This window comes from Hyperolius riggenbachi, chromosome 3 (assembly GCF_040937935.1).
Source record: "Hyperolius riggenbachi isolate aHypRig1 chromosome 3, aHypRig1.pri, whole genome shotgun sequence".
In the NCBI taxonomy this organism is placed as follows: Eukaryota; Metazoa; Chordata; class Amphibia; order Anura; family Hyperoliidae; genus Hyperolius; species Hyperolius riggenbachi.
In genome coordinates this window covers 245875368-245901648 of record NC_090648.1, presented here as the reverse complement: position 1 = coordinate 245901648, position 26281 = coordinate 245875368, and the positions used below count along the sequence as shown (strand labels likewise).

The following is a 26281-nucleotide window of genomic DNA, read 5'->3' as shown; positions in this document are numbered from 1 at the left end:
ACACTGCGCCCTGAGGCTGGAGCCTCTCCAGCCTATGCCTCGGCCCGGCCCTGGGTCCTATTATTATTATTACATATAATGAAGTGGAGTAACTGTGGCATTCTTGAGCTAGCACAGCGGTGACGCAGAGCGCTGATGACATCACCACCCAAATCTCAGTCGTCTCCCTTGCTCTACACCTGACTCCAGAGCAGCCCGCCGGGAGGAGCCGTCCACACAGGGGGCGGGGCCTGTGACGTGCCGGGGAGGCCAGTGTTCTCTCCGTGCTATGCGGAAGTTGACCCCCAGCAGTATAGGCGGGTGCACCGGAAGACAGCGGGGAGACAGCGGGGATGTCCGGCCGGGCCAGTGGAGTGCCCGGGAAACCCGGAGCCCTCCGGAGTTGAGCAGCAGGGTGACAGCGCGGTATCCCGGGATCCAATCATGAGTGAGTGCCGGTGTGGTTGGGACAAAAGCTATTCGGGGAGTTGGGGATGCTATTGCTGCTCCAGAAGGGACAGTCACCGTCTGTCAGGTGGCTGCCTGTACCGGGTCACTGAACTGTATCTGAATGCACCCCCTCCCCCCAAGCAGGGGGGCAACACCCTTGACAACTTCATCCTGTATAGGTGGAGGTGAAATCCCCTTCTTTCGTCTGCCGTCACTAGTTCAGGTTATAGCGGAAAAAGTTTGTGATTTGGAGGTTGCCATGGTGATTTACTGTGCTGTGAATTCTTGTTAGGATATGCATTTTTTCACGGTTTCACGTGAATGAGTCTCACTCTGTAACTTTCTTTCAATAAAACAACACACCTGGTTGGTCAGTTTGTCTAAATGAGTGCGTTCATCTAACAACCATTTATGTTTGATTATCACATGATCAGTTGCATCAGGAATGAATTAGTTATGTTATTGTTTAGTTATACACATGAATACTCACTTATTCTAATCATCAAGCCACATATCCTGCCAGCACCACTGAACTGCTCACTCATTCATTTCTGATTTTGTGACCTATCGGTTGACAGCTTCTAGACCCATCAGTTTTTGATTGATCCTAAGATCGGTCAGTTGGATTGTTATGTGATATGTCCAGTAAAGAGATTATTGTTCTTCTCAACATAACACCATATGATATCTATAGATATTTTTTAATGTACAATTATTGAAGTTATGTTTTATTCTTTATGCCAGATATATTTTAGCTTAAAATTTGACCTTACATTAATTTTTCATTCAGTTATAACTAGAATTAGGGGGTCTGAACAGGATCTTTGGGCCCTAGTCTAATTTAGGGGACCCAGCAGGAAACCTCATAGGGAAGTTCCGCAAATGTGATTTGGTTGATGTACCTTGTACACATAATACAATTTTCCATCAGATTGATAGTCAAATCAATTATCTCAGACAGGTCTGATCGTTTTTCTGATTGATTTTGTATAGAAGTGATTGGAAAAACGATCAGAAATCCGATCAAACCTTTTGTAAATCGATAGAACAATCAATCTGGAAAACTGCATAGTGTGTACCAGGCTTCCGATGCATTGTAGTAAACTACGCCCACCCTTTTTGGCCAATCACAACACTTCATGCTGAAGAAGGTGCTGTGATTAGGGAACTGTTCCCTGTGAGGTTTCCTGCTGGGTCCCCTTAAAGTAGCCTAGCGCTGATCGTTGCACATTGCTAATCAGATTTGGAAGACTTAATTATAATCATTGAATCGCCGAATCTGCTTAGGCCTGTGCAAAGTTTTATATCTCTGTTCACCAACTTATGGTTCTGTGGTTTGCTTTAGTTCTATTTTTTTGTCATCTGCAAGAGAAACGAGAAAGAGAAGATGCTTTATTTATACAGTAATGGAAAAAAAAATGTAAATCTTTATTTATTTAGCATAGATGGACGTTTTAAAGCATGCCAATTACCATCATGAAGTTTATATTTTGACAGTTTTTGTTATATGTCGAGCTTATCAACTAGTTGAAACATCCAGTCGGTTTTTTATTTTATTTTATTTTTTTATTGCCCTCAAGAAAGGAAGTTTTCGCATAACCTTCATAGTAGAAAATGACAATTTTTCTTTTGGGATATTTTTTGTTTATTAGTAGGAATTCCTTGTATTAGATCTTAAACAGAAATATAACGCCTCCATAGTTTCTAATTTTCTGTTAAGATGCAACAAAAGGCATATAGCACAAATACATTTTTGCTAATGAAATTCAGATACAATCATAGTCTCTGATGCCTTTGCATTTTGTTAGAATGCAGTCTTCTTAGATTACACTGCATTGGAAGTACATTTTAATGTATGTGTTGTGCAAAGACAGGGTATTCTGATCAACATCTCTATCCATAATGTGTACTGTAAATGTACTTCTCTTTCAGGACTGGGGGATGTTGGTGCTGATCCTTTTCTTTGCAATAAAAAGGTAGACATCTATTCTGCACCCATATCACTAATGATCCTGTGTGTTGTGGCTTAGTGCTGCCTTTCTGCATCACTTAGTGCTATCACAAAAAACAAAACAAATTTCCCTTGTTCTAAATAGTTATTGTCTTGTGCTGTCCGTGATGTGTCTGTCTTTCGACAAAGGAGCATGGTCACTGAGTTTGCTTGGAGTTTTGCGTGGGTATAATGACATCCACAAGACAAGTGATTTTTTGTGTGTTTTATTTGGAAACTTATTTTGAACAATAAGATTGTTGTTTGTTATGCTATAGTTAAATGTGATATAACGTTTTTTCTAATAACGACATCAGTGTAACCATATTTTGGACCCTGTTCATTTGTGTGTGTATTTTTCTGTTAAAGTAATGTGCAGTTTGAAGGAAGCTTGCCAAAACGATTACGCTTGCTATACTGACTTCTGTTTATTTGCATGGCTGTTATGCCGACGTTTTGAAAGGGCTTTTTATTCTGCATGTTTATTCCTGTATTTGAGTTTTTCATGGCATGGAATCACAAATAATCATATCCTTGACTTTGTGTAAGTGTGCTGGTATCACTTTTTCAATTTTATGTAGCTTGCATTTAGACTTCTTGGCTTGGCTGTGTACTTTATTGTAATTTTGTGAACCATGACTTTTAAATACCTTAAGCTATATATTTTCTTTTATACACATACTTTTTTTTTCACATCTCTAGCTAAGTTAATCAGAATAAACTCCAAATATACTTTTGTTTACAATAGTTGACATATACTTTATTGTTTTGAACCATAAGATGAATTTTTTTCTTCCCCAAACGTGGGGGGAAAAGTACATGCGTCTTATGGTCCAAACATTACAGTTGGGACAGGTCCCAGGACTGTACAATGCTCTGCTGCCAGACATGGTGACTCCTGCTGCCCGCTGCACCATCCTAATTTGGGCAAATGGATCACTCACCCTCCTCAGCGTGTGAGGAAGTAGTGTAAAGCCCCATTCACACATGCAAAGCTAGCATTTTGCTCTGTCATCGGTGCCAGTCACTGCACTCACAGACCATCGGCTCCAGGAGCAGAGCAGCTGCGATGATTGACAGCGCCCCCCACCCGACTGGCCGTAGGGCTCTGAAGGCAGGCTCTTACACTACTTCCTCACACGCTGCCACTCTCGGACAAAGGATAAGTTAGCCACTGGAGGAGGACACAGGAATGGCAGAGGGGGACACAGGAAGGACAGAGGACGACACAAAGGGTACAAGGGAGACATAATAACATTATTGGGGGGTCCATAAGATGCCTCTGCACCATGGACGCACCAGGATTAGTATATATATATATTTTTCCCTGATAATGTTCTACTAAACCTAGGTGCATCTTAATGTCTGAAAAATACGAGTATAGTATACCAATTCTGACTCCTAATAAATTTAAATGATGAAAAACTGCAACATGTAAAAATGTCTTATTTCACAGATAAGTGATCATGTACTTCTCTACTGTAAGCATAAAGAACAATGAATTTGTTGTTTCACTAGTGCAAAATCCAGCTGAATTATCATTCATCCTGACATTCATACATCATTACAATCTGAAATATAATACAAAACAAAATGTTTTTCATTGTATTGATATTTTAATATGGTTAAACAACCATATCTTACTTGAGTGTAAATGCATGTAACTATTGTCAGCTCTAGTACTAATTCTATACGAGTTTATGTATAAAGGTATCTTTTGTCCAGCAGGTGACTGTTATCCAGTTTGGATACCGGAATGTAGACTACACCTGAAGCAAAAAAAATAAATAAATACACTTTAAATTAAGCCCATGGTGGTTTAACCACTTTGAATCCCTTGCTACGCTTATCTACTCCCCACAAAACTTCATCTGAAGCTCAGGGGAGTAGATAGGCGTACTTGTGGTAAACAGTGTGCTGTATGCCCAATAAGCTATCTGATTATGTATATAGGGTATCATTTTAACCATGACAAGTGAGAGAATAGATTGTGTTGTTTGACAACTGAGGGCTAAGTCATGTGATTTTTTTTTTTGATTTTTTTTTACCAGAAAACTGAATGAAAAGCAATAAAACTGTTATTTTCATGTACTCTATACCCCTAAATAAATACTTGTAAAAAAAACCCCCAAAAGTGACAGCATTGAAAAGAGAATACATAGTCACCCTAGGGACTTAGCTTTTAAAATATGTATGCCATGAGAGTGTATTACTGTTAATCATGAAGATAAGGGCTTTTAATTACTGATAGAGTACCATAGAGAAAACAAAAAACACAAACCAGAAACTAATATATTATCGCCATACATTGTACTAGGAACATTATTTAAATGTTGAGATAACCAGGACAAATTAGCAAATACAATGTGTGGGTTTTACCTATGGTAACATTGTTTATTTGAAAACTATAGTGGATGGAAATTGAGAAATAGTGTATTTTTTCTTTTTTTTTCTTCTCATTTTTCCCTTTAAAATGCACAGATAATAACATAATTACTAAAAGCAAATATCACCCTCACAAAGCATAATTTGTGGCAAAAAAAACAAGATATAGATCATTTACATCTCATGAGTAGCAATAAAGTTATAGGTGAATGAATGGGAGGAGCGCTGAAATGTGAAAATTGCCCTGGTTTTTAAGCAAAAAACCCTTTGGTGCTGAAGTGGTTAACCTCCTTGGCGGTAAGCCGCCGGAGGGTGCCGCTCAGGCCCTGCTGGGCCGATTTGTTTAATTTTTTTTTTTGCTGGACGCAGCTAGCACTTTGCTAGCTGCGCCAGCACACTGATTGCCGCTGCCCCGCGCACGATCGCCGCTATAAGTCGCGCCGCACGGCCCCCACCCCCCACCCCCCCCAGACCCCGTGCGCTGCCTGGCCAATCAGTGCCAGGCAGCGCCGAGGGGTGGCCCGGGACTCCCAATGACGTCCCGACGTCAGTGACGTCATCCCGCCCCGTCACCATGGCGACGGGGGAAGCCCTCCAGGAAATCCTGTTCTTTGAACGGGATTTCCTGATCGGAGATCGCCGAAGGCGATCGAAGAGGGCGGGGGGATGCCGCTGAGCAGCGGCTATCATGTAGCGAGCCCTGGGCTCGCTACATGATATAGGAACATTTTTTTAAAAAAAAAAAAACTGCTGCGCTCCCTCCTGGCAGATTTTTTTTTTATACCGCCAGGAGGGTTAAATAACTTACTGCTAAAACTAGTCTTTGCTGTCTGTTTTCAGGGTCCCTCCCATTCCTGACCTTTGGCTCATCAATTGAATATTCTCCAGGAAGCACCTGTGGCTGTGCATGAGCGCTTTTACACTGGAAAACCAAGTTCTGTACCATGCATGCCCATTGAAAGGAAGTGCAGGAGCGCTTTCTTTCTCTGGGCATGCAGGCATTGGATCTTGTGTATAACCAGTTCAGAAACACTTGTTTACTGCCCAGTGTACTTCTGCGAGGCTGTGGGGAAAAAAGAACTTTTAGCAGGTTGTTTCGACATTGAGTGCCTAAACTAGGAGCTGCTATAGCTGCGTGGGGCACGTAAGGTTAATTCAGGGTTCTGGCGATCGCTGGACCCCAAATTGCATCTCCCTCCAAGTTGCTATGACCTGTAGGGGGACAAGTATTTAACGCCGCCGGGGATGTGAGCAGCAACAGGATGAGCCGTCATTCAGCTCACCTGCAGGGTATTAATATGTACGTATGGAATGGACCCTGAAGACAACGAGCAGCAGGAAGATGATCAGTAGAAGAGCTGTGAACTACCACAATTTCAGTTGTTTTTGGCATAGGTCAGGTGTGCTTCAAACCCCTTTCTGATCACTGTGGTTCATCTCCTCTTACATCCCATCTACTTACTGTAAAAGCGCAGCTGTGCTGGGGACCTTTACTTAAAATGATATTGCACTTTCGTTGTGAATGCAATTCCTTCAACTCCTATTTTCATAACAAGAATGTTAACATTTCAGTTACCATACCTTTTTTTTTTTTTTTTTTTTTTTTTTTTTTTTTTTTTTTTTTTTTATGCTGCCGCCAGCAGGGAATCGAGGGGACTGGGAAGGCTCTAGGGGATTGGGATCCAGGGGGTACTTTTTTTTTTTTATGTGTGTGTGGAGGTTTACTTTTACCTCTTTGCTGGCAAACCTTCGCCCCCAGATTGCACTTCTGGTGGTCAAACCATTGTAATATTATCATTTTTCATGTGTGCCAAGAGAACACATATTTTAGACGTCCTACACAGTATATTTTCTGAAAGCAAAGAGCCTGTAGAATTAAAATATAGTATTGTCATATGTAATAACTGCATCAATGTTTTTAAAATTTCCATATTTTCATTCTAAATATGCTGCGTTCAATACCGGCACTGATGAGAAGATATGAGATTGCATTTAGTTATTTGAGAATGTTTAAATAAAATAAAATACTGGGAATAAGAAGGCAAATATGCAAAATCATAAATGGGTAATTTATGCTAAAGATTGTATGGTGCTACTGCTAACACTGATAGCACTGACTACTGTAAAACATTTGTTGCACATGTGGATGTGTTGATGCGTGTCCTGTATGTCTGTGTGAGAATGCAGAATATGCATACAGCTATGAGGAAGGGGCTTACCACAGGTTTTTTTGTTGGGGTTCTTTATATTTTTCCCCTTGATTTTTCTTTTATTTGCCAGTAGAGTGTGATATAGCTCCTATGGGATGGTACTTATTATGACCTCTTGAAAGACATGAGGGCCCATATGCAATTGCCTTTTTTCACCTGTTATTTCTTAGGAGATAATTTTCATCTTCTTTAGAAACTTTTCAGCATTTTACACTTGAAGAAGTACCCAAAAGTTAGTGAAAAAGTAGTATCACATTTATTTTGAGCATTTTCTTGCTTGCTGCTGTCTTAAAAGGCATTTTATGAAACGTTGTGAAGATACCACCTAGGAGAAAACTCGGGTGAAAAAGTGAATTGCATATGGGCCGAAGAGTCTGATGTGTCTATCCCTGTAAATGATGGAGATGAAAAGCAGAGAGCTCCCCATCTCTGTCACACTGCAGCATCCTGTTTGACACAGAAAACCAGGAAGTGGCTATGAGTGCACTTCTGGATTTCACAGATCATTACTAAGAGGCAGTTCCTTAGTACTAAAACAAGCTTGTAACGGCTAATGCAGCCATAAGCCTATTTTAACCCTTTGACAGCCTTGACAAGCTGGATTTCATCAATGTCTGTCAGTTAGGGTACAGTCTTCCCTAGAGCCATTTTATTCATGGCAGTCAGATGGTTTATGTTGACAATACACTTGGATCTCTTTGAGGGCAGTTGGATGCCTACACATGTGATCATGCATTTTGTAAGTTTAACAGACCCGAGTTTTCTGCGTTTTGAGGGTGCTTAGCCATTCCCTCTGATCTTATAACACACAGCCTTGGCCTTTTTGACTAAAGGTCCACGCACATGCAAAAAGACTTGCTCCCTCGGGCAACAGTTTGGGTCCTAGTGCTGTACAGTCACCTTCGCTTGCCTATAGGCTGGCAAAATGTTATGTGGCAATGGAGAGGTGAGAAGGGGCGATGTGGTTTCAAGCAGAAGGGGTGAGGAGAACAATGCTTTTGTACAAGAAGAGGGCACACTGGAGCCTGCATAAGCACACTATACTGTGTAGGCACAGACAGCACTGACCAGCCACCTTAACAGTGAACCTTTTTGGGTCTGGCTTTACTGAAAGGTTTAGGTATTTTTTTCCATAACACTCCAGGACAGGTACACTTCGAGACTTGGCTCCTCCCAGGAAACAGGAAACATCCATGAGCCTCTCTATATCTTTAACGTAACCACAGGAGTCCGGCAGTATGGATGTTTCCTGTTCTGGGAACAGGTCTCTCTATATGCAGTGCTACCTGTCCTGGAGAGCTTGGGGGGCTAAGGGCGGTGTGGCAAAAAGACAGGGAAGGGAGGTTCCGTACTAACCCCTTCCTTCGGTCGCTTGTACTACCTCTGCTCGACGGGCCCGTGGGCATCTGGTGAGGGCAGGGAAGACCACGGCGAGGACGCAATGTGCGGTGGCTGCCGGCCGGGAAGTAGACGTACAGAGGAGCGGAGGCTATTGCGGAGGCGGACGCCAGCTCTCCTCTGATGATGCCAGTGTTCAAGATGGCGGCGCGGACGTTTCCGGCGGCCGTCTGACGTCACTTCCGGGCGCCGGGTTGAAGAGCCGTGGTGTCCTGGCGTCCAGTGCACTTCCACATCGCTGCAATGGAGAGCGGGTCGATGGCTGGCGGCTTGGACGGCCTAACGGCTGGAGGTGCCGTCGGCTCTGCGGCGGTACCTGTAGCTCTGGCTACAGCGGTGCCTGCAGCGAACCCCTCCGCAGCACTGACGGAAATCCGGACGCAGGAGAAAAATAGGAAGCCGGAGGGCATAATCCCAGTCCCAGGAGCGGTGAGACATAAGACTGTGTGTCTGTTTGAGTTTTTTAGATGTCTCATCGTTTGCTACCATGTTTGTGCAGGCACTGGCGGGTATCTTAACATGGGTTAGTTCCTGGTGGGTCTGTGCAGGGCGGTTTACCACTGTGGTGTATGGTTTCTAGTGGAGGCTCTGTTGCAGCATGGAATCAGGGCTGGCTTATGGCTATTGGTGAGGTTCCTGTTATCTTGGGTTGTCATGGTCACTATCCTCTCAGCGGTGGTGGAGGTATATGTCCTTAATGGGACCTAGTGACTGATGCAGCACTATTATTGTGTCTTTCAGACTGGAAATCCCGAAACTGGCGATAGCTCTAGGCCCAAGCCCAGTAGGAGATGCCCAGCCTGCAATATAAAGCTGACTTCCTCATGGAGTAAAACTTTTTGTCAGCAATGTACCTTAAGAGTACTTAACGAGGAATCGGCAGTACCTTATAAGGATTTCCTAGGAATTATGAAAGATGAAATGACTGATTCCATAAAAGCCTTCAGAGAAGCGTTAGCTAGTTCCTTAATGCAGACGCAGAATGTGGTGGCTCAACCGGTTGCTCCGGTTCCAAGTCCAATAGAGCTAAACCAAGCCAAGTTGTCAGCAGGGGTTTCTGTGTCACCAGAGACTGGAAATATTACGGTATCAGAACCTGCAGTCACGACACATAAAAAAGCAAAGTCCAAATCTGATCGGCCGGTATTATCAGACTCAGAGCCAGAGGAGGATTGGGAAGATGTTTCTGATGAGGTATCAGAGGATGAAATCTCAGAGGGAGAAAAAGAGGAAAAGGAGAAACCTTCTAAGTTTAAATTCCCGGCAGGCGAAACAGAGGAATTATTGAAAGCCATTTATGAATCACTAGGTTTAAGCATTGACAATCCTAAAGAAGTGTCAACTCATGACGCATTATATGCTGGTATGGAAAATAGCCAACCATTGGTATTTCCAGTTCATGAGTCTTCAAAAGTGACGATAAATAGTCAATGGAAAAACCCGGATAAAAAAGTCTTCTTGTCGAGGGGGTTTAAGAGGAGATTTCCTTTTTCGGAGGAAGACTGTAAATACTGGGATAAGTGTCCGAAATTAGATTCGGCTTTTTCACAAGTAGAAAAAGATAATGAGCTAGCTTTCGAAGATTTGGGAAATTTGAAAGACCAATCTGATAAAAAAGCTGAATTTGCCCTGAAGAAGACATGGTCGGCCATTTGTGCAATATTCAGACCAGCGTTGGCAACAACTTGTGTTGCTAGAACACTGGAGTTGTGGATGCGTCAGGTCGAAAGACATATTAAAATTGGGTCTAGCAAGGAAACGATTTTAAACTCATTTACGGTAATGTTTAAATCTATTTTTTACATTATTGATGCGGCTACGGAAGCTATTAGGTTGACTGCGAAAGCAGCCGGGCTTTCCAATGTGGCAAGAAGGCACATTTGGATTAAGACCTGGGATGGTAGTTCTTTATCAAAGAACAAAGTGTGTACCATTCCGTTTTCAGGCGATTTATTGTTTGGGCCAGAATTAGATAATATTCTGGAGCGAACTTCCGATAAAAAGAAATCGTTTCCTAAGAAAAAACCTTTTCGCCAGGGGAAAAGGTTTTTTCAGAGGAATAAGCAAGATCCCAAAACAAAGACCCAAACGAGAAGAAGACCCTGGTCATTTAACAAAGAGCAGAGTAAGCCGAATGTCTTGTTCAGAAATTCGGTCCCCAATCCTAAGCCCCAACAATGACGATCAAGGAAAGGTGGGAGGAAGACTGGGCCTGTTCTTCCCACAATGGAAAGAGTTCGTAACGAGCCCATTTATATTAAACTTGATTCAAAACGGTTACCACATTTCTTTCCTGCGGAATCCTCCGGAAAGGTTTGTGATAACCAGTTCAAGGTTGACCCCAGAGGAGCAGGTGGTCTTGGAGGAAATCTTAAGAGACATGCTAGCAAGAGATGTGGTGTCCTGGGTCCCGGCTTGGGAACAGGGGGAGGGATTCTATTCCAGAATCTTCTTGGTGAAGAAACAATCAGGAAAGTTTCGATTAATACTCAATCTCAAACCCCTGAACCCGTATATAAAATACCAGAAATTCAAGATGGAGTCGATCTTTTCAATAAAAAATCTGCTGCTAAAAGACTGCTTCATGTTGAGCATAGATCTAAAGGACGCATACTGGCACATTCCAGTCGAAAAGGAATCACAGACTTTTCTGAGGTTTGCAGTAAAAGGGGAGTCAGGGGTTCAGCATTATCAATTCAACTGCCTCCCATTTGGAATCAAATCAGCACCGAGAATATTTACGAAAGTGGTTGCAGAGATTGTGGCTTCCTTTCATGCTCAAGGGATCATGGTGATCCCGTATCTAGACGATCTACTGATCATGGCAGAATCAGTACAAACTTTAGTGAGTCACCGAGAGATGGTGTTAGATCAACTTCAGCGAGCAGGCTGGATAATAAGTTGGGAGAAGTCCCAGTTAGAACCAACACAGATGATCCAATTCTTAGGGGTTTTGTTGGACTCCAGAACACAAAAAATCTATCTTCCGCAGACGAAAGTAGACAAGGTGATTCAGGAAGTAAAGGGTTTTCTAGGAAAGAGCTCGATAACAGTCAGAGAGGCGATGAGATTATTGGGACTTTTGACCTCAACGGCTCCAGCAATTCAATGGGCGTTGAAACACACAAGGAAATTGCAATCATGGATCCTAAAAAACTGGGCCAAGACGGTGGTATCCCTGGAACAAGTACTTTTGATCACAGGGATAGTGAAACACGACCTGCAGTGGTGGACTACATCAGATCACCTTACACAAGGCAGACTGTGGCAATATCCGGTGGAGATGTTTCTCACAACAGATGCAAGTGGCTCAGGATGGGGCGCTCATGTTCAAGACTTCGAGATGCAGGGTCTTTGGCCGAAGCATATAAAAACTCAGTCCTCAAACTTCAGGGAGCTATTAGCGGTGAAACTGGCCATAATAGGTTCAATACACATAATCAGAGGACACCATATTCAGCTGAGAACAGACAACTCCACAGTAGTGGCGTATGTCAATCGACAAGGGGGCACAAGATCAATGAAATTATTACAGTTAGCTCTGGAGATACTGGACCTAGCAGAGCAGAACCTAGGGTCATTAACGGCAGTACATTTAAAAGGAGCACTGAACACTCGTGCAGATCTGTTGAGCCGTACTCAGACTTCCAATACGGAATGGACATTGAGTCAGCAGGGATTCCGAGAGTTGGCGAAGCGATGGGGGAATCCAGTAGTAGATCTTTTTGCCAACAGGGAAAATTCGAAGTGCCGCTATTTTTTCTCATTAAATATCAGGGACAACCCAGCAGCGGTGGATGCATTAGCTCAACCGTGGACGAGCGGTCTGGTTTACGCTTTTCCACCATTGAATCTTATGTCCCTTGTGCTGAAGAAGCTGGCAGAATCCAAGACGACCATGATACTGATTGCACCCGACTGGCCCAAAAGATCATGGTATCCACTTCTGCTCAAAATGAAAACGGAAGGACCCCTTCGTCTACCAGTGAACAATCAAATAATAACATTGCAAGGGAAGAAAATTCAGGACCTGGAGAGATGGAAGATGTCGGCCTGGTTACTGAAGAACTGATCCTCAGGAGACAGGGTCTGTCTGATAAAGTAATTGAAACATTAATTAAGAGTAGAAAGAAAAATACCAGAGCTATCTATCTGAAGTACTGGAAAACGTTTAATTTATGGAAACAGCAATCTCAGTATAGGTCTACAGAGATTGCAACTATTCTTGAATTTTTGCAAGCAGGTATAGACAAAGGTCTAGCCTTGAGCACAATCAAGGTTCAGATTTCAGCACTTTCTGTTTTTTTAGATAAAAAGCTTGCTATTCATCCTTTAATAGTTAGGTTTGTGAAATCTATAGAAAGAAACAGACCAATTAGGGTGAAACCCTTTCCCAAATGGGATCTTTCGGTTGTGTTAAAAGCTCTGACACGGCCTCCCTTCAATTCCATGGATTCTATGGACATTAAGTTATTAACTTTGAAAGCTGTTTTTTTAGTTTCAATTACCACGGCAAGAAGGATCAGTGAGCTGGAGGCTCTGTCTTATAAAGAGCCATATTGCATCATACATGAAGATAGGATTATTTTGAGGACAAGTGCGGAGTTCTTACCTAAAGTAGGTGATATGTTTTGCAGGAAGCAGGAAATAGTGCTTCCTTCATTTTTTCCTAACCCGTCCAATGACAAAGAAAAGGAGTGGCAATCACTGGACGTGAGGAAAACGATCCTAGCATATCTTGATAGAGTTAAATCATTGAGGAAATCGGAGGCTTTGTTTGTTAATTTTACGGGAAAACTGGTGGGCCAGAAAGCCTCAAAAAAGACGCTAGCCAATTGGATAAAACTGTGCATACTGGAAGCTTATAAAGTCATGGATCATCAACCTCCAGACAGTCTCCGGGCACATTCAACCAGAGCAACGGCTACTACCTGGGCTTACAGGGCTGGAGTTTCGCCTCTGGAGATCTGCAGAGCGGCTACCTGGAAGAACCTGGGGACCTTTGCACGTCACTACAGACTGGATCGATTATCTGCTTCAGATCAGGATTTCGGAAGGAAAGTCCTACAAGCAGTTAGCCCACCCTAAGGTTGGTGATGTTAATTTCTTTGTTATCATCTCGAAGTGTACCTGTCCTGGAGTGTTATGGAAAAACCAGGAATTAGCAAACCTGGTAAGACTATTTTTAGTAACACTCCAGGACAGGTGGGGGTAACCCGCCCTCTTCTTCTATTTCTCTGTTCAAAATAATGTGTAAACATAACTGGACGTATAGAAATCGATTATATGATTTAGCAGGAGGGAGGCGGTTAGACCTGTTTTTAGTTTGGTTTCTTGGGTACATACTGCCGGACTCCTGTGGTTACGTTAAAGATATAGAGAGGCTCATGGATGTTTCCTGTTTCCTGGGAGGAGCCAAGTCTCGAAGTGTACCTGTCCTGGAGTGTTACTAAAAATAGTCTTACCAGGTTTGCTAATTCCTGGTTTCAATGCCCCTGTGTCTGTGCAAATAGAGTATTACCAGGTTGTACACATTTTAATATGGAGAATAGATATGGAGGTATTCAATATGGATGACCTGAGGAAGCCTGCCTGCAGAAAGCGTTGTGTAAAGTGCAATAAAATTATTTGTATCTGTGGTATGTGGCCACCTTATATTCTTATTGAGCACCTCCTTTCCACTCTGTTCTCCTTTATATACCTTTTTTTTTTTTTTTTTTTTAGGGCCGGTTCACACGGACGGCAGGCGGCGTTGAGGCGGCCAGGAAGTCGCGTCGTCCTGTGACGTCCCGTTCGGTGGCGGCGGTACAGAGATCGTCGCGATCGGCGTTTCTCGTCCCCGCAGGGGGACATGAAGCCGCGCCGGCTAGCCGTCCCTGGACGTTGCATGCGGCTTCTAGGGACGGCCAAAACGACGCGTTAAATCGGGATTGGAACGGCGCGCTTATGCTATCGACGGTAATCGACGGTAACCGCGCAATGCTAAACGCTCCCATTCACTTGAATGGGAGCGTTTAGCCGATGGGTCCCGAACGCTTGGCGGTAGACGCCGCCTGCCGTCCGTGTGAACCGGCCCTTAAGCAGTCACCATTTCTTATCTTTGGAGTGCTACCTGCTAGATCCTAATGAATTCTTGAGTGGGGACAGGGTCATATTTACCAGAGGACAGCAAAGTATCAACTCCTGTTTGTATTTACACTTTTATTTCATCTACTCTATCGTACTTTTGTTCAGACGACTCAGTTTTTGAGGCCCTTGGCCTTCTCCCCGTTTTTCTTGAAATTAATATGGAATTCAGGAGCTAGCCTATCCAATTTAGTAGCCATAACACATTTTTGGAAGCCAGATCCATTGAAAATAAGAGAGGGATCAGCTGCATTTTTTTAGGAGCCCTGGCTACTGGAGTTTGTTTAGCCCCAGAATGTTATTGTTTTGCATTGATTAGTGTTGTCATTTTCCTGCGTACACTTTATTTGGGCTGATAGCTGTTACGAGCTCGCAAGCTAATGTCCCTGCACAATCTAAGTCCAATTTTAGGCAAGTAATTCTCTGCAGTGGCTGTATAAAATGCATGCAAATCTGGAAAACATATACAAAGACCATAACAACATCTGCTGCGCACCCAAATATGGCTCACTTTTTGCTTATTAACTTTAAAGCACGGATGGAAAACGTAATACAGTATAATCTCATTTATCCGGCACAGTATGGGAATGCCTGGTGGCGGATATGTGTGCTTCCTGCCTGGTTGTTTGAGAAATCAAGCAACCAGCGTTAAGGTGGCCACACACGATACAATAAAATGATCCAATTTTACAGCAATTCGATAAAAACGATTGTATCTCTCGAAAAAATCGAAAGCTTTTTTTTCATTCGACTGAAAAATCCAATCGGAATTCCCGTTTTTTCGATTTAAATCGATCCGGAATGCCAGATATTTCTGTTCAATTTCTCTAAAGATTGTATGGTGTGTGTTAGATTGTAAGTTTATTAATATACACACCCTAGCAATTTTCTCATTGATCATTTTTATCATAATTGGGGAAAAATTGAACATAGGTGTGTGGTACATTGGTCATATTTTTTAATTTGTTACAATCAGTCAGAAAAATTGATTGCAATTCTTAAATTGAACAGATATTTAAAAAATTGTATGGTGTGTGGCCACCTTTAGACATAACCTCAATCTCCCTCCAACGGATTAATTGCACATTGGTGTGCATCGGAAACTGTTTACGATTCCTCCAGCGCAGTCCTTTTCACTTTTTTCAGCTGCTTTGCGGTGTCCTTATACCCCCGGCGTGTCACCTGATCCTCATGGGAGCCAGATGAGGATGCCGGAAAGCAGCTGGGTGCTGAAAAAAGTGAAAATGATGGTGCCATAGAAATCACAAGCCGTTTATGATGCACACCTTAGGAAAGCCCCCCACTGTGTCCCACCTTGCATGGCAGGTAGTTGAGACTGCCAGATGCCTGAGTTCCAGTTACCCGGGACTCTACTGTACGTTATTTAGGACTGAGTCTGCCCAGTCCAGGAGCCAGCTGATTTTAGTTATTTCAGCATCAGTGCCATTTACAGCCATATACCCTGAACAGGGCAGCCATCAGGGGGACAACTGACACTGCAGTGAGGGGTCCAGGGCTTCTGGGGGCCCTGGGCCCGCCCAAATCGCTGGAAGGGCTGCATTAGCTGGCTGCAGGCCTGTGGCTCACTAACCAGCACACCGCATTCCAGCACTGAGAGAAGAGTGACATCAGCACTTGAACGCGGGGAGCAGATGAGTGAGCCCGCTACAGCGGACTTTCTATACTGGAGCACCACCTATATCTGGCTACAGGCTTCCTATGCTGGGCCACCACTTATACCTGGCTACCTATAATGGGTCACCACCTATACTGGGGCTGGAACCACCTATACCTAGCTACCTATACTGGGGCACCACCTATACTTGGCTACCTTTACTGAGGGCACCACCTATACCTGGCTACCTTTACTGAGGGAATCACCTGTACCTGGCTACCTATACTGGGGTGCCTATAGCTTATTACCTATACTGGGGGTTACCTGTACCTGGTTATCCTATACTGGTGCGCCACCCATATTAAGCTACCTATACTGGAGGCAACTATACCAGGCTACCTATACCGGGGCACTACCTGTAGTTGAATACATATACTCTGGCACCTGTATCTTGCTGGCCTATACTGGGGCACCAGCTATACTGGGGACATCTACACCAGGCTACCTATACTGGGGCACCACCTATAGCTGGCTACTTAAACTGGGGGCACCTATGCCTGGATACCTATACTGGGGGCAACTATACCTGGCTAGGGCAGGGGGATGGGCTGAGAAAGAAAGGGGACAAGAGGTAACACGGGAATAAAAGAGGCATGGGGAACAGAGGTGGACAAAAGAGGCACAGGAAGAAAAGAGATGAGATGGTAACATGAGGTCACACAGAGGGACACAAAAGAGGCACAAACTGAGGTGAGACAGAGGGGAACAAAAGAGGCACAGGAAGAAAAGAGGGGGACAAAAGAGAACTGATAAAGGATAAGAATGGAACTACAAGTCCCTATCTCATTTGTTAACCGGGGGCTACCTGTATTTTGCTAGTATTTGGCTCCACCCACAACATGCCATGGCCATGCCCACTTTGTGCCCCATAACGCTGAGCATGCCGCTTTCTTCAGTGTCGGAGCCATGCACATTTTTCGCCGCAGCGCACTAAGCGCACGGACACGGGGGTGGGATGGCTCCTGGGCGGGCACAGCAACCAGTGGGTGGGCCCAGGGAGGGGGGGGGAGCAGGCCTGATGTGTGAGGGTAGAAAGGATGCGGAGAGGCACATTTATCCCAGTAGTAGTTTCGGGTGCATGACCAAGGATGCTAAGCGACATCCAGAGTAATATCACAGAGGTAAGGAGGTTGGTCAGCACACCAGCTTCTTCAATAAACGAAGTTTAATCAATCACATGTCAACACGTAAGTTAACAATTTTTTCGGGGCCACAAGGGGTCCCCTTCATCAGAACAGTGCAGACAAACGGTTTGTCTGCACTGTTCTGATGAAGTGGACCCCTTGTGGCCCCAAAACAATTATTAACTTACGTGTTGACATGTGATTGATTAAACTTCGTTTATTGAAGAAGCTGGTGTGCTGACCAACCTCCTTACCTCTCTGATGTGTGAGGGGACCCAAAATTCAAAATTTCTGAAGGCAGCCCTGACCCTAAACAAGTATTCCGATTTGCATGTGCTCACTGAGGCTAGGAGCACACTAGGCAGAATAGACAGCGTTGCTGAAAACGCTAGAGTTTTTGCCCATAATAATAAAGATCTTACCAGTCCGATCAGATTAATGAAATTGATCACCTTAAAGGACCACTATCGCCAAAAAAGTAGGCAGTTAAAATCTGACAGAACCGACAGGTTTAGTGTCCGTTTCCACTAGGAGAGGTGCGATGCGGCTATAAAGCCGCATCACACCGCGGGTGTCCTGAAACACATGTACCGCAATGGAAGAGTTCCCACTGCGTGCATGTTGTGCGGAGCGATCGAAGAATCTGCAGCATGCTGCAGATTCTCGCACGGCCGCATCCGCCCGCAGCCGCGTCCCATCTCATCCATTGGCTTCCGCATCGGGAGATGCGGAAGTGATGCGGCGGAAGTGATGCGATGCGGCTACGTAGCTGCATTCCCATCACTTAGCTGTGGAGACCGGCCCTTATGGTGGCCATACATGGTACAATTTTTTCATACAATCTTACCATTTCAATGTAGTATAATGGAAAATTAAGTGAATATACTGAAAGGATAATTTAGGCAGTTACCTTATATTACATAGAAATGGTAAGATTGGATGAAAAAATGGTACCATGTATGGCCACCATTAGACTAGTCCATTTTTTCATTGGGGATTCTCTTTTCTTTGATTTCAACAGCATTTCCTAAACAGCAGTTTATCTGCCAAAAATGGTAAGATACCAGCCGGCCTCCCTACTCACTTGCACACTATTTTGTCAGTTAGAATTTGCAACCGCTGTTCAGGAAATGCTGTTGAAAACAAAGAAAACCCTGAGAATCCACCATGAGGAGATGGACTGGCCCAAAACCTGTCGAACTGCCTACCTTTTTCGCGATAGCTGTCCTTTAAGGGAGGCTTTTCTATTTGGTGTGGCACAGCACATGCTTTATATTTATTAAATGACAAAATTTGGAGGTCTCTTTTAGTAAACTCTCAAACCAGGTTTTCAATTTGGTTACTTCAAACATGTGGAAGACTGATGTAATAAAACCAACGTTCTTTCCTTATTCCTTTTGATTAATTTTTTTCCTGATTACTGGACCAGTATGTTGCTTCTGGCAAAATCTAGAAAAGTCTATGTAGATGGGTCCTGGAATCCTATCTGTACACACAAGACTTGTGGCGAAATGTTTACTTGCTCAATCAATTTCCTCGCTGGCCTCATCTGAGTATTCTTTAACGCAGAACTATGGTACATTTATTACTGCTCTGTATTCTAAATGCCTGTTTGAATATTAAACAATGTTATTTAATTAACTTAAACACACAAAGATCCTGTGTATACCTATAACACAATTTAACTGTATGTAAATTGATCTTCAGGTATGAAAACTGATCCTAAAAACTTTTTTTCTTTTCCTCTGTCCCCCCAAGTGTTAAATGTCCCCTCCCCTCCCTTTGTGCCTGCACTCTGTATAATCTTAGCTGTCATGTGACTTTTGGCCTTGTCCGCCGTCTACCCCGTGCCTACTTTTACCGGCAGTGCTTGTGGCATTTAGTGTGGCACCAGGAGCCCGTGTGGGTGATGATCTCAGTAACAGTGACACTGGGTTCGACAGCGGATGAGGCCAGGAGGTTTAAATTTAAAGGGAACCTGTACTGAGTAAAATTATTTAAAATAAACACATGAAATAACTTCAAATGAACATTACATAGTTGCCTTGCCATCAGTTCCTCTCAGAAGCTCACAATTTTCTTCTAACAGTGATCCCTTCCAGTTCTGACAACATTTTGTCAGAACTGAAATATATCAGTTGCTGTCAGTTTCAGCTGAGGAGAACTGATGCGTCCATGTTTCCCTATGGCTCAAGTGGGCGATGCTACAGTTTAACAGTGTGCTGACCAGAAAGCTGTTATGGTGTAATGGCCATTTTCCAAATGGAGGACGGAGAATTCCATTGATCACAGTGGACAATCAGGAAGGAAGAGATTGAGGAGTAGACTACACGGGAGGTAAGTATGACTTGTGTATGTTTATTTTGACTTTTTATTTTCAGTTCAGGTTTTCTTTAATTATACTTGTTCATCTTAATATATTGTTTATGCTTATCACTACTTAGAAATATCAGTAGTTATCAGACCTGGAGCTATGTTGTGTGCCATGTTTGCAGGAGGGGTTCTTAGCCTTCTACAGGCATGTGTGGCTTTGTCTCCTTCACTTGACTGATTGCATGTTTGTTCCCCTCCGGCCTTTATCATCTGCTAACCTAGAACATTACGCTGTGCTATAGCTGCACAAACGGGCAAGATTCTTTTTTTTTTTTTTTTTCATTGCCTGAAACAGATGTTCTTGATCACCTTGTGTGCTTATCTAGCATGAATACAGGTGCCCCTCAATTACTCTAGCATTCCTCACAGTGTTCCTTTTTGTTAAATAACACTTTATGATTTTTTTTTTCTTTTTTTTTTTTTGTCATACTATTTTTTATTTTCAACAAGTCAAAAAACTTCCAGTGTACATCATATACTTTTCACGGTATAAGTAATTGAACAGGTTGTACATTTGTTGAGAAAATATATGTAACAATTAAACATTGCTTAAAGAAGTGAAGGAGGATCCATCAGGAGCAGAGGAAAGCTATTCTCGAAAGGATCTAAAGAAAATGTTCTTTCTAGAGGGTCCAGGAAGGTTCTGTGGTCTTTAAGATAGGCTATTAATCCTGGGGTACTGTTTTGCTGGGTATAATAGATACCGTGGTTTTCACTCTTACAGGTTTTATCATCTATGTCGGATCCTGTAATCAGGAGCATCAAACTTATTCTTAGTAACTTGACCTACTATGGGATGTAGGCCTAACTATAGTGAGAGAGAAAGGGAGGAAAGAAAGAGAAGAGAGCAATTCCTACTGTCTTATGTAAGTATAGGTCGTCCTAGGTTACCTGTAGTTATTTTGGAAAGCTGTATTAGGTGTCGGAGTTATGTTATGCCGGGGTCTAAACATCAATATTTAAGGTGGGAGGGATGTCTCTCTATGTAGTTTATAGTCAATATAAGGGTTCGTTAAAAATAGGTTCTGGTAGTCAAGGGGGTTGGTAAACAGGCGAGGAATAGGGCCATGAGTCCCAGATTCTGTGGAAGCTATTTTCTGCGTCTCTTAGTGAAGCGGTCAGTTGTTCCATAGATCTGGTCCAGTTGACTTTCAGGATAACTTCAGAGATATCTGGTGGAGCTATGTTTTTCCATGCTGAAGCTATGGTGATTCTAGTGGCCGTAAGTATATGATTGACTAGCCGGTTTGTGTGTTTTCTCCCTTTCGTGAATGGCTTGCCTAATAACATGTGAAGGGGGTTGAGCGGGACTTGTGTGCCAGTAGTGGAAGCAATGAGACCTTGGACCTTGGTCCATAGAGGAGTGAGCATGGGACAATACCAGAAGATGTGCTCCAGGGTGCCCTTTTCATTACAGCCCCTCCAGCAGAGATCTGAAGTGCCCGGGTAAATCTTTGATAGTCTTTCCGGGGTGAGATACCATCGAAAGATGATTTTATATATGTTCTCTCTGATTTGGATACACATGGAAGAATGTTTGGCATTTTCCCATATCTCGTACCAGTCTTCTATGGAAACAGAGAAGGGAAGTACATTTGACCATTTGGTCATATAGGGATGGTCTGGGATGGAGGAGCCTGACTTAGTGAGGAGTAGTCCATAAATCTGTGAAATCAGGCCCTTTTGGTGTCCCTTGTGATTACATAGTTGTTCAAAGGGTGATGGAGTAAAGGGTGAAGGTAATTTGGGGATGAGCGAATGAATAAAGTGGGTAATTTGATTAAGTTCTAAGATTAGTTTAGTAGTAAGAGGGGTTTTTTCTTCTATCTCTGATTTAGTGTGGACCTTACCTGAGAGGGGGTGTATCCAGTTCCTCAGGTTGAAAAAACCTAAATTAAACCATGTAGACATAAATGATTCAGATAGACCTGGTTGAAAGTGAGGGTTTCCCAGTATCGGGAGCAGCGGTGAAGGAGAGGATCTCAACTTGGCCATGTTAGCGGTTAATCGCCATATGTGAAGCGTAAATTTGATCGTTGGGAGAATTTGTTGTGTGGGGATTTTAATTGGTTGGTGAGACCATATTAAGGATGCTAGTGAGACAGGGAGCATGCTGGTTGCCTCAATTAGGCCCCATTTTGTGTAAACCCTTAAGCTAGACCATTCCCCCAGCTGACGAAGATGTGCTGCGTAGTAGTAATATCGCAGATTTGGGAGTCCAAGACCACCTTGTTCCCTAGAGGAGAGAAGTATATTCTTATGTACTCTTGGTCTCTTATGATTCCATACAAATTGTAAGAAAGCTGATTGGAGGGTCGCCAGTTGGGAGGATGGGACCAGTACCGGGAGGGTTTCGAATAAGTATAGTAGGCGTGGTAAAACGTTCATTTTTAAAGCGTATATTCGGCCCAGCCATGAAATCTTATATGCTGTCCACTTGTGTAAATCTTGTAGAATTTTTTGGATAAGGGTCGGGAAGTTACTTTTATATAGAGTATTATAAGTGGATGTAAGTTGAATTCCCAGATATTTTATGGAATGGGACTGCCATTTATAGGGGAAGTGTGTTTTTAAAGAGGCTAATATATTGGGAGGGATTTTTATGGGCAAGGCTTCTGTTTTATCTTGGTTTAGTTTAAACCCAGATATAGATTCGTATATATTCAGAGTGTTATGTAGAGCTGGGAGTGATATCAGGGGTTCCAAGATGGTAAGTAGAATGTCATCTGCGAATAACGATACTTTATATTCATGTTTGCCATGAAAAACTCCTTTTATATTATTGTTTTGTCGAATCGCTGCTGCTAAGGGTTCGATGCTCAAGGCGAAGAGAAGTGGAGATAAGGGGCAGCCTTGTCTTGTACCATTATGGATTTGGAAAGGAGTAGGGGAGGCGAAGGGAAGTTTAATTGAGGCTGATGGGGTAGAATATAAGAATCTGATTATATGTAGGAAAGAACCTACAAAGCCTTGATGTTCTAGCACCTGGAAAAGAAAGGGCCAGTATAGTCTGTCAAAGGCCTTCTCTGCATCCAAACTTAGAAGCAGAGAAGGCCTTCCCATCTTGTTCATCAATGATATTAGATTTATGGCTCTGCGCGTGTTATCTCCTGCTTGTCGATTTAATATAAAGCCTACCTGATCGTTATTGATAAGCCTGGGTAGAATAGGGTTAAGGCGGTTAGCTATTGTTTTCGTAATAATTTTTAAATCTGAGTTAAGGAGAGATATGGGACGATAGCTCTGAGGTAATTGGGGGTCTTTCCCTTCCTTGGGGATGACAGTAATTAGTGAGTTTAAGAGGGAATTAGGTGGGTTGTCCCCGTTCATGATTTTGTTAGCTAAAGTCACCAAGTGTGGAATGAGAATTGACTGGAAATGCTTATAGTATGAGTAGGGCAGGCCGTCTGGACCAGGGGATTTAGATGAGGGTAGCTTTTTGAGAACCTCTAGCATTTCAGCTGAGGTTATTGGTGAATTTAGAGTCCGTTGTTCCTCTTCAGATAGCTTGGGGAGGTTTAGTTGTTCTAAGAAGAGGGATACTTTTTCCGAGTATTGTGGATTAGAGGTAGGGTCTGGGAGATTGTAGAGTTGTTCATAGAAGGAGGTAAATATATTGGCTATTTTGGTAGGATCATACTGAGTGACACCATGGATGTCCTTCATTGAGTATATTGTCTGTTGAGTGCTCTGTGGATTAAGTTTTTTAGCCAGTATGGTATGTGGTTTGTTACCTCTTTCGAAGAACAGCTGTCTGGTCCATTTTAAACTTTTTTCAAGCTGGGAGGATTGGAGAGTGCGTATGTCCAGTTTAAGTTGTTGGATGGTTAAGAAGTGGTCGTGCGTTGGGTGGCTTTTGTAGGTGCGAAATGCTTTGATAAGAGAATTATTGAGTTCTAGCAGTTTTTTTGTAGTATGATGTTTTTTCCTAGAACCCTGCGCTATAAAGTAACCCCTTATGAAGGCCTTGTGGGATTCCCACATTAAGCCAAAGGATGTAACTGAGTCTATATTTGTTGTAAAAAAGGATTGTAATTCTTCTAAACAGTTAGTAATGAGTGCTTTATCTTTTAATAAGGATTCATTTAGCCTCCAGTGTAGTGGTTTATGTGGGTTAGCTAGCCAATCAAGATCTAATATGACTGCGTGGTGGTCCGACCATGCCGTAGGGGATATGGTAGAATCGTTTAAGGAAGGAAGGAGTTGAGCTTTGGCGAAGAAGTAATCGATACGTGAGTGGGAGGCGTGGGGGGGAGAGAAGAATGTATATTCTACTGCTGTAGGGTTGGCTACCCTCCAAAGATCTATCATCCCGAATTTTCGGAGTAACATTCGAAACTTACGGGAATTACGCTCATGAGAAGAGGAGGTGGATGATGAGACTGGTTTGCTTCTGTCTTTAGTAGAGGAGAAGGCCAAGTTGAAATCCCCTCCTAGAATAATCGTCCCTTTTGCATTTTTTTGGAGTTTGGAGAGGAAAGATGACAAGAAAGAAATCTGTTGCGTATTGGGGACATATACGTTAGCCAGTGTGATTAGCTTACCAGCTAGGGAACCCAGAATTATTAGGAAGTGTCCCTTATCATCTTTTATAATTTTATCTATTTGGATAGGAAGGCCTTTTTTGCATAATATGGCTACCCCTGCACGTTTTTGAGGGCCCGAAGCAAGATATACATCGGGATAGTATCTATTGTGGAGGCGTACGGAGTCCCGAGAGGTCAAGTGGGTCTCTTGAAGTAGGACCAGATCTGCATCAAGTCTCCGCAGGTCTCTCAACAGAGACATCCTTTTCTGTGGGATGTTTAGACCCTTGGCATTTAAAGAGTATAGTTTAACCATTATCTGAAATAAAAAAGTGATCGTGTAGGAATTTGGTAACCCTTTGATATAGAGGATAAGCACAGTAGGTGAGAGCAGAGAGAGAGAAGAAGATAGTGAAAGGATCTATAGGAGGTAACGGTCTAAGCATACAATGTAACATTTTTAGAATAATTTTGTATGTGTAACGGCCACTGTTAAAGAAGTGGCAACAGAGAAAGACAACTGAAAACAGTTGTATGAGAGCAAGTTGTCGGGGAGTGACTGGTCCTCGGAGGGGCCAGCCAGTCTTCCGAGCAACTTTCCGGAGGTACATGTGGGTGACCAGGGCTAGCCCCTTGAAGCCCAGAGTCCGCCATTTTAGTAAATATAGATATAGGAGATCAGGGTTTAACCTAAAACATCAGCAATAGTCTGTAATCAATTTAACAAGAAGAGACCCTGGATAGTAAGAGAGTTATACTTAGGCGATTAGATTTCTGGTAGAAACAGCTCAGCTTGGTAAAGCTTCCATGTCTTCTGTCGCGCCTGGATAAGTTAGGCTGCGTGCTGAAGCTCTAGACCACTCAGCCACATGGCGTATCTTTCTTGGCGGAGATCTTGCATAGGGTGGGGAGGCCTGTTGTGTGGAAAGCGTCGAGGGTAGACGGAGGCCCAGTTGTTTCAAAAAGAAGGGGGCATCGTCTAGGTCGGTGAGTGTAAACGAGACCCCTTGCCTGGTAACTCGGAGTCGAAATGGGAAGCCCCAAGTGTATGCTATCTTTGCGTCAGATAGTAGCTGTGTAATTGGCTTGAAGGCCCTTCTTTTTGCCAGGGTAATCAGAGATAAATCATTGTATATAGAAAGATCGTCTCCTTTAAAAGATATTTTGGGGGCGTTTCGTATAGCACGCATTATTGCTTCCTTAGCCTCATAGTAATGGAGTCTGATTATTACATCTTTGGGCTGACGTGTATTTGTCTTTCTCTCTCCTAATGATCGATGCGCTCGGTCCATTCTCCAAAACTCATCCGGCTGATCAGGCACAATGGATTTATACAGTTCCATGAGATGCGGGATTAGTAAGTCATTTGTAACAGATGCTGACATGCCCTTGATTCTAATGTTCTGTCTCCTCTCCCTATTCTCATTGTCCTCCTGGGCAATTGTAATTGCTTTCAAATCATTCTGCATGATGTGCTGTTCGTCCTCCATATCCCGCTGTTTAAGTGTCAGTGCATCCATTTTCCCTTCTATAGAGCTAGTGCGATCCCCCAGAGCTGTGACTTCCCCTTTAAGATCTTTCAGGGCTGAGAGGATTACCTGTTGCAGGGAGTCATGGAGGGACCTGTAATGCCTGTCCAGGGTCGCCTCCAGTGTAGCTGTGGTCAGCGGCATCTCTGCTCTGGGCACCTCTTCTCCGTGGTGTGGGGATGAGTCATGCTGTGGCTGCTGCACAGGCTGCGAGGAGCCGGAGGAGGCAGCGTGGTCGGCGCCATCTTGGGTGGAGGAGGGTCGGACAAAGCGATCCATAGAGCCTGCTTGTGGGGCCGTTCTGGGTGCGGACTTGGCAGCCATCCGGATGGGTGAGTCCTCGGGTGCTGATCTCCGTGGTCGCCGCTCGTTAGGAGCGTAGCTGTAGCTGATTGCGGCGGAATCTGTGCGGGCACTGAGCGGAGCTCTGTCCTCAAGCGGCCATCTCGGGCTCACCGCGCATGCGCCTCTGATTTTTTTTTTCTTTTTAATGGCACAAGATTTAGTTCAGCCACT

The 26281-nt window shown here is 43.4% G+C and overlaps 1 protein-coding gene across 9 annotated transcripts in view; it reads left to right on the top strand.

Moving 5' to 3' along the window:
- Positions 1 to 245: 245 nt before the first annotated feature.
- The window catches only part of USP6NL (USP6 N-terminal like), a 402543-nt gene continuing 376507 nt past the window's right edge, over positions 246 to 26281 (top strand). For 8 of the 9 annotated variants that reach the window (XR_011030371.1, XR_011030373.1, XR_011030372.1 and 5 more), the window contains exon 1: positions 254 to 427. Coding sequence is in view for 3 of the 9 variants with exons in the window: in XM_068276069.1 (XP_068132170.1) it covers positions 424 to 427 (4 nt within the window). In the remaining 6 variants the exon portion in view is untranslated. Of the gene's footprint in view, positions 428 to 26281 lie in introns of all 9 variants that reach the window. The other variant, XM_068276067.1, reaches the window with a different exon arrangement.